The sequence below is a fragment of the Pelodiscus sinensis genome, chromosome 1 (genome assembly GCF_052426305.1).
Source record: "Pelodiscus sinensis isolate ZL-2025 chromosome 1, ASM5242630v1, whole genome shotgun sequence".
NCBI classification, from domain to species: Eukaryota; Metazoa; Chordata; order Testudines; family Trionychidae; genus Pelodiscus; species Pelodiscus sinensis.
Genome location: NC_143052.1, coordinates 213276781 through 213294517, shown reverse-complemented (window position 1 = coordinate 213294517; position 17737 = coordinate 213276781). Strand labels below are relative to the sequence as shown.

At 41.4% G+C, this 17737-nt stretch overlaps 1 protein-coding gene across 11 annotated transcripts in view; it reads right to left on the bottom strand.

The window, feature by feature from the left end:
• Window positions 1-17737, bottom strand: part of MAP7D2 (MAP7 domain containing 2) — a 129198-nt gene that overhangs the window by 2514 nt on the left and 108947 nt on the right. For 5 of the 11 annotated variants that reach the window (XM_006116155.5, XM_006116151.5, XM_006116157.5 and 2 more), the window contains 8 exons: window positions 17324-17559; window positions 16184-16313; window positions 14647-14851; window positions 14053-14157; window positions 12018-12071; window positions 7048-7126; window positions 6226-6424; window positions 2981-3254 (listed from right to left, as the gene is read on the bottom strand). In XM_006116155.5, the coding sequence (XP_006116217.3) occupies window positions 3005-3254; window positions 6226-6424; window positions 7048-7126; window positions 12018-12071; window positions 14053-14157; window positions 14647-14851; window positions 16184-16313; window positions 17324-17559 (1258 nt within the window). In that variant the 3' untranslated portion in view covers window positions 2981-3004. Of the gene's footprint in view, window positions 1-2974; window positions 3255-6225; window positions 6425-7047; window positions 7127-12017; window positions 12072-14052; window positions 14158-14646; window positions 14852-16183; window positions 16314-17323; window positions 17560-17737 lie in introns of all 11 variants that reach the window. The other 6 variants (XM_006116154.5, XM_006116163.5, XM_075913432.2 and 3 more) reach the window with 4 other exon arrangements.

The window sequence follows — 17737 nt, the reverse complement described above, 5'->3', positions numbered from 1 at the left end:
AAAGACAAAATTGTTGCTGCAAACACGTTGCACTCTAAGGAATCACTGAAAGGAAATTGCAAGAAGATGAATTGGCCAAGTCAAGGAGCAAGGTGAACAAACACAGGAGGATGAGACATATCTTGTAAATTTCATATTTTTCAGATTAATATTATGTGGGGTTTATTTTGCTTTATTACATTTTCAGATCTTTTCCTTTCAGATTTTTGTACTTTGCATTCACCTGATGAATTCACAAACTGCAGAGAGCTAGAGTTAGTACTGGTTGTACCTCCCTTAACTGGTACTCCCTGGTCTAGCAACATCTGTGCTCCGGCATGGACTACGGATGTTCCAGAGAGCCCAGGAAGAGGGAGGTCTGGCAACAAGGCAGGAGTGCTATAAGGGGCACTGGCAACTCAGCTGGGAGCCTGGAGAGTGTGTGTGGGGGGGCGGGGGGGGGGGGCGGAAGTGAGATTGGATGACATGGTAGGGAATTCTGGCCCCCACAGAGCTCCCTGGCCCCAGCAGCTGGGGAGCTCTAGTCTGGACATGGTCGTGGGCCTGCAGACCCAGTCAAGGAGCTCTGACCCCAGCAGCAGCCAGGGAGCTCCGGCTCCAGCTGTGGAGCCAGTTGGCTGCGGAGCTCTTCCCCGGCTGCAGAGCTCTAACTGAGGTGCTCTGGCCCTGGCAGCAGCAGGGGCAGGCTGTGCCCTAGCCTGGTGGCAGTACAGCCACGAGAAGGACCTTCCCTGGTCCAGCAAAATCCCCTTGTTCAGGACCAGTCAGGTCCCAAGGGTGCAGAACCAGCGAGGTCCAACCTGTAGGCTTTTTGGAATAGATTATGTAATAAGGCAGAGGGAAGAGAGGGTGGACAGATAACAAAATGGGTACAGACCTAGCATATAATGGGAGGTATTTGTGACAAGAATCACAGAGACAAGATTAAGAGGGAGCACAACATGAAGTCAACAGCCAGCTGAACTGCTTGGGCAGAAGAGAGGAATCAAGAATGGATGATGAAAGGAAATATAAGCTGAAAGGTATAAAGGAGTGAAGTTGTGCGGATCCTTGAAGGATAGGAAAAGTAGTCTGAATTTGACTCAGGTGGCTAACCAATTACCATAAAACCTAGGGAAATGCTCTTTTCCCAAGAGGTTCAACACCAGCAGATTAACCAATATTCCAAGGGTTTGCAATGTTTCCCTTGTGTCACTTCATCTCAAAATATGGAGCAGAAGAGTTCAGAGACAGGAACACATTTGTGATAGGGGAATTCTATCCCTGTAGAAGACTAGGATTATTTCATTTGAAAGGGGAAGAGTGAGAAGTATGACAGGAATATAAAAACAATACAAATGTAGAGAAAGCCAAACAGTTATTTGCTGTTTATCCTTTAATACAACAAGAAGAGGAAATTAGAAGAGAATTTAGAACTGATAATAAATGCTTTTTATGCAACATTTAATTAACCCGTGAAACTGCTATCTGCAGAGTATTTAGGCAAAAAGCTTAGTACATTTCAGAAAAGGATAGAGCATTGTTTTAAATGAAGAATAGCACCTGCAGATAAACTACCATGCATAAGATACAAGGACCATGACTTCTCATACTTTAGGGCAAAGACTGGGAACTTACAGCCTGCAGGCTGGTTCTGGTCTGCAGCCAGGGCCAGATTAAGAAAGGAGTTTTAGGGGCTAGTCCTTCCTGACCGGGAAAGGAGGAAAGAAAGGGAAAGAAAGAAAGAATTGCGCTGCAGGCTGCAATTCCCTCCCCCTGTCACCCTGAGCTGGAGCCACATCTCTGCATGCATCAAAGGAAGCACCATACCACATGCTGCTCTGACCTGCAGGTGCTGCCCCCTGAAGTTCCCATTGACCGAAAATCACAGCCAATGGGAGCTGCATGGGGTGGTGCATGCCACCTATCCCCCAGCTGCTCCAGGTAAGTGCCTGCACCCCAGTCCTCAGCCCCTCCTGCACCGTAGCTCCTTATCAGACCCTGCACCTAACTCCCCTGTCCCAACCTTGAGCCCACTCCTGAACACTAAGTATCTAACTCTCTCCCTTACCCTGTGCCCCACCCTGGAGCCCCCATCACATCCTAGCTCCCTCCACAGATTCCGCACACCCAGATGAGCCCCCTCCAGAGCCCTAGCTCCCTCCCAGACCCTGCATCCCACCCTGGGCCAACTCCGACACCCTAATTCCTGTCAAAACACCATACCTCCACCCTGATCTCCTGCCCTAAGCCCATTCAACTTGGCCCCAAATCAGTAGTCCCAGCCCCACTCCAGAAACCAGTCAGAGACCTTAACCCCTCCTGCATCAACTTGCAGCCCTTGGTCACACACTGAACCCCTCACTTTTTGGCCCCACCTTGGAGACTAGGGCCCCTCAAAATCTAATAAACCTGAGCCCACAGAGGAGTTCATCTGGCTCGTGACCTTGGCGCCTCCCTGCAGGACCAGAATGCAAATGCTGCCTGGCCCTGCTGTGGGGGCAAGCCTGCAGCCTTAGTGTTTCCTCACGGGCTAAAGCATCCCCCCCCCCCCCCCCCCCCCCCGAGTGAGGTGATGTGCAAGTGCCCTTCCCCGCAGCCTTTTTTGTTGTTCTTTTTTTTTTTTTTTTGCTCTTCACTTGTGTGTGGCCTCCAACTGATTTTTCTGTGGGTCAGCAGCTCCCAGCCGAAGAAAGTTTCCCCACCCTTAGGGCTTAAGATAAGCATCATGGGTCAGGAAAAGTTACCGTTACAATTTGGAAAGTTCTGTTTTGTTTTACATTGGAGCCTTCTAAAGACTTACAACTTGCTATTATAGACTCTATCACACACTGCATTCTAAAACAGGGCTCAGGACTAAGTGGACAACTCATCTTTTTCACTATGCCAATTCTTACATTCCTAAGTAGTCTACTCATGGGAGAGTATGCCAAATTTAAATATCTACGCTCTCAATAACTTGTTTTATCTTAGGTGTTTGTCACAAATATTGTACCTTCACCTTTACAAGAGAGTCGTATGGTTGTCAACAGATGGAGTTTAGTGTAGTCTCCTGCCCAGGACTGTTAAATCCATCAATCAAGTTTTTGTTACAATCATCCATGCTAATGTTTTCACTAGATATCTTGGAGTAAGTGGCTTGGCCTGTGAAATCCAAGAGTTCTTCAAGAGCCTTGGCATTACTTGTTCCATTTTGGTCCATAGAAACACTGGGCATGAGTTCATCCATGGGTGAAAATTCTGGGATAGATATAAGTTCTTCTTTTGAAACAGGACTGTACGAAAAACAAAGGAAACAAGTAGAAAAAAAGTCTTGTAAGCTCTTAGAAAACACAGCAATGAATTTAGTGTTCATGAAAAGGTTTACAACAACCCTGAAAGCTGGATCATTTATCCTCAGAACAGGCACAACATACCAAGAGGCCAAAATGTAGAAGAAAGTAATTCTGTCTTCATACTTCCTAAATATTGGCCTTGGTGGTGGCTGTGTGGTATGGACACCACCTCTGGACTGAGATTACAAACTAATATCAGAGAGGCTGGATTTCAACTGGTGACCCAGAGGTTAAAGGCTAAATATTCCATTCCCTGAGCTATCAGGTCTCTTATACTTACTCTTTTTAATTTCCTCATACAAATTCTGGGCATGATTCTGCAAAGGTTTACACACATATTTTATGAACAGCATGTAGTTTTACTGCCTTCAATAAATACATTTCAGAGTGTAAGTTAAGGCTGTGGATAAACCTTTGCAGGATCGTGGTGTCAGATTTTTAAATGCGTAAAATTAACAGATATATTTGACCATGTGAAATTTTAAAATGTAACTTTTACAGAACAAAATTAAATGCAGCACAAAAAGGAAACTGAAATCCTAATGTTGCTAGAAACCATACTTCTGAATTCCCTGATTTTAGTAAAACGTGATACTTAATATTGAAGTAATGTTTTTAATCAATGTTAATTTGCAGTTATATTTGGCCCTAATGCAATTCTAATTACTTCAGTAGTTATGAAATGAATTATAACATTAAGTTCATTTAGGCCCATTTAATTTTCTTTTTTTAATGTTACATCTGAAAATTATAACAAGATTTTAACAAGAAATATCTTAGTAAAATTGGACTTGAAATGTCCCCATGCCCTGTTGATAATTTGTTAGAGAAACAGGAGGAAATAAGCAAAAACTGTAGACATCTGTTTATCAATGTTTAGATACCAGATTATATTTTTATATATGTGAGAGAGAGAGAGAGTGAGGTGAGAGTAAGAGTGAGTGTAAAATCCATCGACATTTGATTAAACTAAATTTAACATCCCTATTTCATACCAGAACATTGCTGGCTGTTCCCCTTGTCAGGCAGCCAGGAGGAAGTGCAGAGTTTACTCCATTCCTCTATCAGTCTGGGGAGTGCAGGGGGCAAGATGAAGAAGCACCCCTCTTCTGGCTGGGCCCACTGGAGCTGCAGCAGCCATGGAGAGGTGCTTTTTACCTGGCCCCAAGCTGTAGTGAGAGAGAGGTGTGTTGTCTTCTCTCCCCAAATCAGCCTGTACATACAACCTCTCATGCCTAACCCCACCCCAAAGCAATGATTTAAATAAAGAAAAACAAAACTTACTGAAGTACCTTGAATACAGTGTTCATACCCCACCCGTTAACATTATAACTAAAAATTAAATGAACTTAACATCATAACAAATGGCATCAGGGCTTAATTTGGCCTGCTGTTTTAAAAAGCTACAATAATACAATATTAAATATGAGAATTTACTAAACTCAAAAGAATTCAGGACTATGGTTTGGTACAATCTTAAAATGTCAATTCCCTTGGTGAATATACTGTACAATAGGAAACTTTCACTCAAAATAACCTATGAGGGAAGGCTGAAAGAATTGGGTTTGTTTAGTTTAGAAAAGAGAAGATTGAGGGGGGACATGATAGCAGTTTTCAGATACATAAAAGGGTGTCACAAGGAAGAGGGAGAAAACTTGTTCATCTTGGCCTCTGAGGATAGAACAAGAAACAATGGGTTTAAACTGCAGCAAGGGAAGTTTAGGTTGGACATTAGGAAAAAAGTTCCTAACTGTCAGGGTAGTCAAACACTGGAATAAATTGCCAGGGAGGTTGTCTTATCACCTACAGCCCCCAACTTAAACCTGTCCAACACATTATCAATAAACTACAGCCTATACTGGAACAGGATACTAAACTCCAAGAGGCTCTGGGAGACAGACCCATAGTCTCCTATAGACAACCACCTAACCTCAAGATGATTCTTACCAACAACCACAGGACATACCACACTAATCCCAACCCTGGTACCTTCCCTTGCAACAAACCCCATTGCCAGCTTTGTCCACATATTCACTCTGCTGATACCATTATTTTGCCTAACCAAGTGAGTTATAAGATCAAGAACACATATTCCTGCGCATCCAGAAATATAATTTATGCTATCATGTGCCAAAAGTGTCCGTCTTCTACACTGGACAAACGTCTCAGACACTTCGCCAAAGGATCAATGCCCACAAAACAGATATTAGACAGGATCACAAAGAAAAAACAGTTTCTTGCCATTCAACCAGAAAGGACATTGTCTCAATGACTTAATTACCTGCATCCTGCTTCAAAAGCCTTTTAAGACTGCACTTGAAAGAGAATCCTCTGAACTGTTATTCATGCTAAAATTCGACACTTTATGCCAGGGTCCTAACAAAGACTCTAGTTATCTTACCCATTATAAAGATAGCTTCCCCAATTATCACCTCTAATATCATTAGCTTACAGACATTTACCTTTCCCCTCCCCGCATCCCCCTTCTGTTCTGAAATTTGATTTGTCCTTTTCATATGTGTTCATTTTTTTTAAATTGTATCCTTTGGTATATATGGTTGTGACTATTTTCTTCCACAATTTGATCTGAGGAAGTAGGTCTGGCCCACGAAAGCTCATCATCTAATAAACCATCTTGTTAGTCTTTAAAGTGCTACATAGTCCTGTATTTTGTAAGATATGAGTGTGATATAAGAGACTGTCCTTAGCCTTTGATCTGAAAGTGCATTTTCTTCTTGAGAGCACACTACTGGTCAGAAAATATAAAGAGTAGTGACACAGGAGTCCATATTGGGAACTGGGCTGTTCAGAGAGACAGATTAACAAATGAGAACAAAGTATACGTTTTGCTAGGTTGTTTTTGGTTTGCTGAATAGTTACCTGAAAGTTATGTGTTTCAAGTGATGCATACCTCTCATCCATAGACTGATCCTCATCTGTTGAATCATCCATGCTGTTAGATTTCCCATCAATGGCATCCAGCTGAATAAGCCCCTTAACTGACTTAAGTCCATTAGAAAATATATCTCGAGAAAGTGTTTCAGAAGCAGCACATCCTAAAACTTTACTCTCCTGGGAAACTGTCAGTCCATTGATTTCTATAAAAGAACCTCATTAGGAAATATGACAATAGTAGGGTTTATATTTAAACACAAAATTATTTGAGTCATAGAAATTACAGATGAAAGTGACCTATCATATTATCTTGTCAATCATCATTACTGTAGGACAGTTGGAAAGAGAAGCAAAATTATTTATTATCTTTTACAACAAGCATGAAGAAGCCCCAGAGAAGGGGGAAAAAGAGAAAAGTCACATTTCCTATTTATATCTCTCATATACTTTAAAATATATATGCTGTTATTAAACCAAATTAAATAAAAAGGGACTGTATTTTAAACCATATTTAAAAACCATGTCAAGCTTGGCTGCTGGAGAATATTCCTAGAGAACCTACAAAACAGAAATCTGCAGGCAAGAATAACTTTTATATAAATGCTCTCTGGGACATATTGTGGAATGGAATATTACATCTCAGGATAGTTGTCTTCTGCTTCTACATAAAGGGTAAACCAAACTTCTATTTTCTCTTACATACACACACACGCACGCACGCCCCTTTTGAATGAAAACACAGCATCCGTGACAGTACAACATAATATGAGGTTATGGATTTTTGTTTTCAAGTTATCAACACTGAATATTGGTCAAAACAAAAATGAAGGGCTTTTACCTGTTTGACTGAGAACAAGTGTTTTTGGTTGCTTCTCCTCAGTCAAAGTAGATGCTATCTGCAGTTTTGGCTCTTCCTTCTGTAACCAAACAATGTTTTGACTGCATTAGATACAAGGTTCTAAGACTCAGAGAAATGGCTGAGAACCTTTGAAAAAACCTGCTCGATAATATAAATTGTACCTAGAATGCTTTTTCTCAATTATATTCAAGCACATATAAATATATTCATAGCCATATAAATAGGAAAAAAACAAAAAAAGAAGAAGTAAGACCACTAATTACTAAGGATGGAGTGGAGGTTAAGGATAATCTAGGAATGGCCCAATATCTAAACAAATTCTTTGCTTCAGTCTTTAATGAGGCTAATGAAGAGCTTAGGGATAATGGTAACATAACAAATGGGACTAAGGATATGGAGGTAAATATTACCATATCCGAGGTAAAAGCCAAACTTGAACAGCTTAATGGGAGTAAATCGGGGAGCCCAGATAATCTTCATCAAAGAATATTAAAGGAACTGGCACATGAAATTGCAAGTCCATTAGCAAAATTTTTTAATAAATCTCTAAACTCAGGGGTTGTACCATTTGACTGGAGAATTGCTAATATAGTTCCTATTTTTAAGAAAGGGAAAAAAAGTGACCCGGGTAAATATAGGCCTGTTAGTTTGACATCTGTAGTATGCAAGATCTTGGAAAAAATTTTGAAGGAGAAAGTAGTTAGAGACATTGAGGCTAATGGCAATTGGGACAAATTACAACATGGTTTTACGAAAGGTAGATCGTGTCAAACCAACCTGATCTCCTTTTTTGAGAAAGTAACAGATTTTTTAGATAAAGGAAATGCAGTGGATCTAATCTACATCAACTTTAGTAAGGCATTTGATACACTACCACATGGGGAATTATTGGTAAAAGATAGGGATTAATATGAAAGTTGAGAGGTGGATAAGCAACTGGTTGAGGGGGAGAATACCGCGGGTCATACTGAAAGGTGAACTGTCATGTTGGAGGAAGGTTACTAGTGGAGCTCCTCAGGGATCAGTTTTGGGGCCAATTTTATTTAATCTTTTTATTGCTGACCTTGGCACCAAAAGTGGAAGTGTCCTGATAAAATTTGCCAATTCAGAAAAGGATTGGGATATCATACAGGAAGATCTGGATGACCTTGTAAATTGGAGTGATAGCAATAGGATGAAATTTAATAGTGAGAAGTGTAAGGTTATCCATTTAGGGATTAATAACAAGAATTTTAGTTATAAGCTGGGGACACATCAGTTGGAAGTAACGGAAGAGGAGAAGGACCTCGGAGTCCTGGTTGATTATAGAATGACTATAAGCCGCCATTGTGACATGGCCGTGAAAAAGGCTAATACGGTCTTGGGATGTATTAGGTGAAGTATTTCCAGTAGGGATAAGGAGGTATTAGTGCTGTTATATAAGGCATTGGTGAGATCCCATTTGGAATACTGTGTGCAGTTCTGGTCTCCCATGTTTAAGAAGGATGAATTCGAACTGGAACAGGTACAAAGAAGGGCCACTAGGATGATCCGAGGAATGGAAAACTTGTCTTATGAAAGGAGACTCAAGGAGCTTGGCTTGTTTACCTTAACCAAAAGAAGGCTGAGGGGGGACATGATTGCACTCTTTAAATATATTAGAGGGATAAATACCAGGGAGGGAGAGGAATTATTTAAGCTTAATACCAATGTGGACACAAGAACAAATGGATATAAGCTGGCTAGTAGGAAGTTTAGACTTGAGATTAGACAAAGGTTTCTAACCATTAGAGGAGTGAGGTTCTGGAACGGCCTTCCAAGGGAAGTAGTGGGGGCAAAAGGTCTATCTGGTTTCAAGATTAAACTAGATGGGTTTATGAAGGGGATGGTTTGATGAGATAACATGATCTTGGTAACTAATTGACCATTCATTATCAATGGTAAATAGGTCAATGGAGGGATGATAGGAGTTACTATAGAGAACTTTCTGGGTGTCTGGCTGGTGAGCAGTTTCTCCAAATTTCTTCAAAGATTGCCTCTACCAGGCAGTGGGGCTTTGACTGATTGGTCCATTATATTTTTGAAGGATGTCTAAATATTACCTGGATCTTCTTGGGCAATATCGACAGATTGCTTTGGGCCCAATCCTAGTTTAAAATTAAATTGGATCAGGCACTTTGTAAGCAGGTTGGGAAGTGGTCTCATTTGGCAATTATTAAGTATTATTTACATAATATAGGCATTGCCACATATACATTTATCAGTAGCTTTACATGTAAAATAGCCCAGCCCCATTGATCTCCACGGGCAATGTACCTTTCAAGTAGTGGTGGGGAGGGTTAGTGACATGGTCTTCTCCACCCCGTAATTGTCATGGTTAATTCAGTATTGTCATTCTGGCTTGTGGAAACAGAGGACACTTGATAATTTTGCAGTAACTTCAAAAAATGCAGTTGTAGTACATCTCCTTAGGGATGTAAATTCCCACTCATCAGTTAACCGGTTAATGTTAGGTCACACTGGGGCTGCCACTGGCTCCCAGACCCCTCCAGAGCAGCCCCCCGAGTTACCCAGAGACAGGGCTGATCTGGACGAGAGCAATCCCTGTCTGCAGCAGCGGGCCTTCTGTGGGCTTGGGGCACCCCCCTTCCTGAAACAGAAGGGGAGCTGCGCCAGCCTCCTCTGACTACCAGTTAATTAGAACCAGTAAGCATCATCAATTAAGACAGTCGTTCTTAACTCGTTTCAGTCCACGGACCACCAGGCCAATCAAACAATTTTCATGGACCACTTTCAGCACATGTAGTACAGGATGAACGACACAGCAACCGCTCAGCACGATGGCAGCAGCTACACTGACGCTCAGAGCCTCAGATGGAAGTTACTGGCAACACAATACGGTTGCGTCCTAGGTGACACTATGGATGAACAAGCCACGTGCTTGTGAACATGGTGTAAAACAGCCTAACGGCAGCACTTGCTCACGCCATGTGACTTTGGACCACTGTGGACCACCGAAAAAGTCACCATGGACCACCAGTTGAGAACCACAGCATTAAGAGGACTATGGAAGTTGTCCCATGAAATTGTGGGATAGTTCTGGATGATTCCCAGACTCTGAGTCAAATGGGGCTGCATCTACACTGCAAAGTAATAGGTCTTAGATCCTGGATCTTATCTTGAATTGAAATGGGACCCCTAGCACTGCAGTATCATGGGACCCTAGGTCTGGACCCTGGGTTTATACAATTGTAGTATAGTTGCATAGGAGGCTTTTATGGGACCCAAACCCATCCCTAAAAGTAGAGGATGGTGGGAGAAGTTCTTAGAGGGGGTCACATGACACCCTTTACTTCTGGTCATGTGTTCAGCTTGACCCCAGAAGTACTACCCCAGGGGTGGGACTTCCTGTGGCAGGTGGGCAGGGCCTAAGTGGTCAGAGGCATGGCTAGTGGTTTCAGGGGGTGTGGCCAAGGTGTTCCTATTTTTGGTTCAGAAAATATAGTCACCATAAAGATAATACCAGGTGAAAGAAGAAGCCATGTTGGCATCAATCACTAGACCGACATAAGGGGTCAGATCTCCTGCAAGTTGACAAGGAGGCTGAAGTCTCTGGAAACTGAATATAAGTGAAAAACCTGCCTAGGCAAAGATCTTTCATAAAGGAAGATAAAGGAAAACAGCGCATTGTAGTTCTGTGGAAAGTCCTGACTAAGAGAAAGTCAGGCACATCTAGAAAGGAAAAGATTGGTAAGAAATCTACCTCAAACCAAGGCTGTAGCTTCTTTTTTAATTTTTTTGTCTGTATCCCTTTTTACCGTTATTCCTTTTCCTTGGCATCACTTAATTTATGTTTTTTTGTTAATATCCTTGTGGGTTTTTTTTACAACAACAACAACAAAAACACCTTAGTGACATGCTTGAAGGGAAGTGTGTATTTACTCCATTTAAGGAAAAAAAGCTCTAATCTGTCTCTTTGTAGGAACAAACCAACCATATTATTTCATTGAGTGTTCCAGGAGAAGGCAGTACAACTCGGCACAGGGGCTATGTTGGGGTCACTTGGCTAGCAGTAACCAGGGTGGGTGAAGACCAGCACATGGCTGAGGTGAAACAAGCAAATAGCTGGAGCAAGAATTTATTGAAGCAGGACTGCTTAACACAGACACTCAGTGCATGTCTGCAGACAAACAGGGTCACTGGGCAGATGGTGGCACAACCTCTTACTGGTTAGGACTGCACTCAAAATGTGACAACCCTCCTTCCTCCCCAACGTGTCCATGGATTAGTGACCCGCTTGTGGTTCAACTCAAGTGTCCTTTCTTCCTGCTCCACCCAAAGGAGAGGAACCCTTGAAGGAGTCACAAGCCCCCAGTTCTTCCCCCAGACCAGACAAAGCTTCCCCTCATATGTCTAATGTCTGGTAGCTTTTAGGGAAACATGGAGAGGACAGGACATGTTTCTGGTTTTGTCTTTTTAAAGAAAACTAGAGCTTCCCATGTCAAATAAACATCTTCCCTAAAAACAATGTTATGAAGTAAAAGTCTGAAGAGAGAGTCAAACATTTTACTTCTGTCCAGTAAATGCTGGTGCACCATCAGGCACCCCTGCTGTTAATCCTGCCCCTTGATCAGAATTAACATGAGGAGCATAAGAACTCTATGACTGATTAACTGATCTTCAAATGGGAGGAGGTTCATTGCACAGACAATGAAAATCACAATACCACCAGTTCTCAGAACTACTCGTAGTTCTGAACTATATGTATTGCTCACCCCTCTACTGCCTACAAGAGGGACACTGATTGCATGGTGGAGCTACAGTCACTCTTCATTATAAAATTTATCAGAAGAATAAGAACAGAACATTTCTAGGCAAAGCATTTATTCTTTTGAAGCAATGTGACAGTGCCCTCCCCCCCACCCACAGGGGCAATATCCTGGTTGTGAGGGTGGGAAACTGTTCCATACCTTTACTTCCAGTGTTTCACTCTTTCTTGTTCTCTTCATTATTTCATCTATTCGCTAGAAATCAAAGTAAATCAATCCTATCAGAAGGTTACAAGGCAGACATGCTGTGTAGCTGGCATAGGAGGTGCATTCAACTTGTAACAAGTTGCAGGGAAGGCTGATTTAACTCTGGTGTCAAACTAGGGATATTAAATATTGGTTAACTGTACAGTTGATTAACTTCATTAATTCTTATCGGTTACTCAACTATTCTAGAGTCCCCGGAGGTGGGGCTGGCAGCCAGTGCGCTCTGGCCTTACCCCACAAGAGCCCCCTGCCACTTCGTGCTGCTGCCTTTGTACCAGAAGCAGTAGCGTAAGGTACCAGGCAGGAGCTGTCCCATGAGGGAAGCCAGTTTAAAAACCAGCTCCCCTCGTGGACTGGCTGCCTATTGCCCGGCACTGCTGCCTCTGATACAGGCAGTAGTGTAGGGTGGCAGCAGCCCTTGTCTGGGGTGGTCTGAGCTCCCAGGTCCAGCGTGAGCCACAATTGAACTGGGCTGTCTGCCCAACTGGCTCCTAATACTCTTTAAATTCAGAGCTGCAGCAGGGGTAGGTCCCAGACTCGGCGCAAGCCAGGGCTGAGCTAGGCTGCTGGCCAGCCTGCTAAAAAATGTACTGGGGGAGGGTGGAGAGGAGGAAATGCATGCAGTCTACAGCTTGAATCTATAAGCTTTTGCTTATCAGTTAATTGACTATTACATCCCTATCACAAACTTCTCTCTGCCTCTGTCCCCACTAGAAAGGAAGAAGTCAGAGGGTACATCTACGCTGCAATAAAAGACGTGCAGCACAGCCATGGCTGGCCTGCGTCATCTGAATTGGATTTACAGGGCTAGAAACAACAATGTAGGTGTTTTGAGGAGCCCAGACTCTATGGTTCTCAGAGCCTGAGCTCTAGTCAAAAGGCGTACATGGAAATTTCTGGCCCTACATCCCAAGCCCTGGGGGTCCAAGTTAATGCTGAGATTTAGCTCTGTGAGTTTTTTACTGAAGTGTAGATATACTCAGAGGAGAGGAGAGGAGGGGAAGAAGATAAGGGAACTCTCTTTGCAAGCATAATTCCAACATTAATTCATTAAATGTATTGTGTCTTTGCCCAGAGTATTATAGATTTCAACTATTTTAGATTTTAAGATATCACTTCTAGTTCTTGTGTTCCAGGGTTTGACCCTAGAGTTAAACCCCTTCACCCTCCAAGGCTAATAATTTAGAATGAAGTTTAAAAAAAAAAATCACAAAAGGGAAGGCTTTTACATCATCATCATCTCAGGCATCTCTTACCTAAACTAAAGACAGAGATTTCTACAAATCTGGTGAAAATTCTGTCCAGCCACCTACAGCCATGCAGTGTGACTTTGTAAGTATGGAAATACAAAGAACCACCAGCCATTTCCATACACGAGGGAAAGCACTGCTGTAATGGCAATAGAGTGGCTCTACTATTGCTTCTCCATCCCTTCAGAGGCAAAGTAGGGTGAGGGGAAAGCTTTTTCCACCTGGATAACAACATTTTTTTCCTTAAGAGCACAAATCTACTCTCTCAACGACAACACAGTACATTTATTTAAAGCATCACATTCCTATAATTAAAATTCTGTCCCTTATTAGTTTGAGTGGTAACATTTGTCCTACCCTTTGTCTAGTCTATTTAAATTGTAAGTTCTTCTGGGCTAGGGCAGTCCAATACTGTGCGTGTGTGGGTGTGGGTACAGTGCCTTATACAAGAGGACCCCATTCTCAGCAAGCCCCTAGGGCCCTGCCACAATAAATATGAATAAAAATAATAATAAAATAATAACTAAGTTTGTTGCAAACTCTGAGGTACAGGTTTCTCTGGGTTTAAAACTAGCTTATATGGATTACGTTTTTAAAAACACTTCAACTCTTCCTACTCAACTGAATGTCTGTTTTGGATATTTTTGAGCAGGTTACTGGATTTGTACATTTAAAATAAGAAAGGTACTAATTCTTTTAAATCAGAGATGAAAACCTACCTTCTTTCTCTCCAGTCTTTCTTGCTCAATCTGCTGCATGATTTGTTCCCTTTCCAGGCGCATATGTTCAGCAGCCTCTCGGGCCTTTGCTTCAGCTGCTTCTCTCTAATTAAAATGTGTAAGCTAAGGTAGAGCCATTATTTATTTTAGACAAATTACCAGATTCTATAAAAATTTGCGTAGGCTGCCAGGTGTGGCATAACTTCAGCAACAAGCATCTTACAAAAGTGAACGAGTTTTCAGTTTCATTAGGCTGCACCCATTTTAAAAAGGATCACTGAAGGAATTTCTAGATTACATTTTATCTTCTCTACAGTGTGCTACTGCTTTTCACTTGATCTAAGAAGCAAAAGACTAAGTTAATAAGAGCTCTTCAATAGCTTTTCCACACTAGTAGTTTGTTTACAATGTTCATAAATAAAGATGGGGCCCCAATTTTCTGAAATGCTGAGCATACAAAAATTTCTATTGATGCCACTAGAGTTGCTGTTCTCAGAATGTCTGAAAACCAGGCCCATTGCCTGTAGGCAGATTGTATTTTAGATTTCTCTTCCTTTAACAGGAGTTTTTTGTAAAAAGTATCTTGTACTATACCTGTTTTTCAAGCTTGGCTTGAAGTTCTTTTTCTTGCTTTTCCTTAAGCATTTTTTCTTCCTCAGCTCTCCTTCTGGCATCCTCTTCTGCTTTTCTCCTCGCCTCTTCCTCTTCAAGCCTTCTTTCCTCCTCTCTCTTACGAGCTTCTTCTTCTAGGCGAATTCTTTCCTCTTCTGCCTTTCTTTTCAGTTCCTCCCTCTCTAGCCTTCAAAGACACGGCAGCACATTTAACAGTGCAGCACTTTGGTTAACACAGAACTCAAAGGTGCACAGAATGTAAATCTGGGTCTGAATATATGCTACTACATACATTTGTATGGAATGGGCTCCAAATCAATGGAGGCACTGGCCACAACTCCTTAATTTAAGTTGCAACCTAGCCTCCATTCTAGCCTGATTTTCACTCCATCTAATGTTTTGCAGAAATAACATTTCCCTTTGAACAGTGATGTGACTAAAGTAGGACAGAACAAAACAAAAAAATAAATAAAACAAAAAAACAAACAAAAAAAAGATGTTTGTAATTTCAGCTACACTACATAGAATTAACATTTTTCAAACTCATTTGTGTATTCTGCTCAATTCATATGTGCATATGTCCAGAAACAAAACTACAGGGCACTGAGAGCAAAGTGGGTCAGCTGTACAGAAACTCATGTATATTAGTTCCCCAGAGCAGTTGGAGATAGGAGAAAACCCCCTACTTTACTGAATTGCTTAAAGTTTCAGACTTTTCTAAATAAACTGGTTTTAAAAAAATCTGCCAAGTTTAGTGCCTCAGCACTTCAAATGCTACATGTATGAAGCTTGACATGCATAACAGAAGAGATTGCAGAATTAGGACCTAATCCTTCCATCCAGTGCTAAGCCTCTCATGATCCTTGGGCTACATGGCTCTCCTTGGAGGTCTCTTGTGCCTGTGCAATTTTAGCCAGACAGCATAGGGACTTCAGGATGCCTAACAGTTCAGTAGGGAAGCAGGAGGAAAAAGCAGACTGCATGATAGTTAACCTGTAAATGCATACCTCAATTCAGGCTAGCAAGAGCTCAGAGAACTGTAATGTTTTCATACTCACTTAGCCACAGGGGAAGCAAGGTGAGGGAAAGAATCTATTATGGCATGGTGATATTTGACAGTGACTCTAGCTATCAATTATGAAAGAGTAATGGCAAACTCCTTCCCTTCAGTCCTCCAAGGACAGACACTTTAGATGTGCTGGAGGGTGTAAAGTGGGGCAAGAACAAGGAACCTCAGGCTTTCTACAGGGATAACAATGTGTTTCTATTGCACAAGATGTAAAAAGACATGAGTTCTGTAATTAGTTATCTGAGTTACATTTTTAAAAAATGAGGTTTTCAGTTTAGGTTCCTGAGTACCTAGCTTGATTTTCAAAAGTTCTGAGCTACCATGATAAGTCAGCTCTTTGGGATAGGGATTCTCTCTTTTACTATGTGTTTCTATAGTACTTTTTACAATGGGCCGCTGATCTTAGATTTCTGGGTGCTAATTACTATCACCCCAATTCTTTTTAAGTACCTCTCCCGCTCTTCTCTCTCCTGTCTCTCCTGTTCTTCTTGTTCTTTCTGTAGACGAGCCTGCCGCCTTTTCTCTGCCAGAATTTTTGTAGCTTCTTCTGCATCAGTAGTTCCTGCTGTGGGTTTTCCTACTGGAACATTGTGGTTAGAATGAGAGTCAGGAAAAGAATAAAAGCTACACAACACCTGTATTACATAAACACACACATTTAACATGTATTCAATAAGCATGTTATCTTTTCACTGTAGCCATCTCCCAGTATCCACCTTACAAGTACTATTCTATATCCCTCATGCACTGGAAACGCCTTAGGTCTGGGTCTTTATTTTGTGTATGTCTATAAAGTACCAGGCACTGTAAAACAGCTGACAAAGCCGTAGAAATAAGATTAATATAAAAATAACTTTCATTGTGTGGTTAAATATTTTATATCATAAATGCTGTAACAATTTAGCTGAACCTTAAAACAAAGAAACAGAAAATACTTGCAAGTGGCATCTATTGTCTAGATACATGAACCTGATCCTGCTCAGACAGAGCCTCATATTTCAGGAAAGTACCAGGCAGAATAAAGTTAAGTTTTGAAAATTTGGCTTAAATGTTAGGAGCATTCAAGGAGCTCAATTTAATGACAGTTGCCTTCAAATAATTAGCACAGCTGAATGGGGAGCATCTTGTTAGCATGAAAAACAGAAATGCAAAAAAGGGATTTTAACAGATTTTTTTGATATGAAGAATATAGTAAAGCGAAAGTTTTAATCCAAAATGGTCAAAATTTTTAAAAAATGAAAAAAAAAACCCCACACCCTAGGACTACTTAGGCATCTAAAACCTTAATCTGATTTTCAAATTCATGAATCCTTATGCTTCCATTGATGAAAATGACTAACTCTAGGCTCCTGTTTTTGAAAACCTTGGTCCAGGAGATGCACTGATAGGAATCCTCAGTTTGACCATCTCATGCTGCATTTTTGCGCATAATTAATGTCACCATGGTGGAAATTATATAACCAGTGATTTCGACCACTATTGTACACTTCAGATTTACAAATAGGTTTAGGAAAAGAAAAGAAAAAGTCTTTGTTTAAAAGCATCATGTACCTGCAGCAGCTTTGGATATATCCTTGCAACAAAACCCACCTTCACTGCTGTCAGTCTTTCCTGTAGAAGGCACAGGCTTCTCAGCGACTGCTTGGCCCACAACCTCCTCAGTGGAAGACAGCTGGGGTTTGTGACTGGTGGTGTTCTCTTTCTCCTTTTCGGCTTTTTTTTTTGGAATCTCCTGGCTGAGATTAGAGGTGACACGGTTCTTCACGGGAGATGCAGGATATTGTTTAACATTTTTAGGAGACTGTGGATATGTCTTCGTAACTGTCCTGTAGTTTGGAGAAGGGCAGGGATAGAGAAGTCCATAAATTACACATGGATTTAGTGAGGAGTTCTAGTTTAACGGATACTTGCTACTCCTTTCTTGTAGGTTTTGACACAATACTTCAGACTATCAAGGAAAATAAATGCTATTTTTATATATAAAGAGTATGCTACTTATGGTCT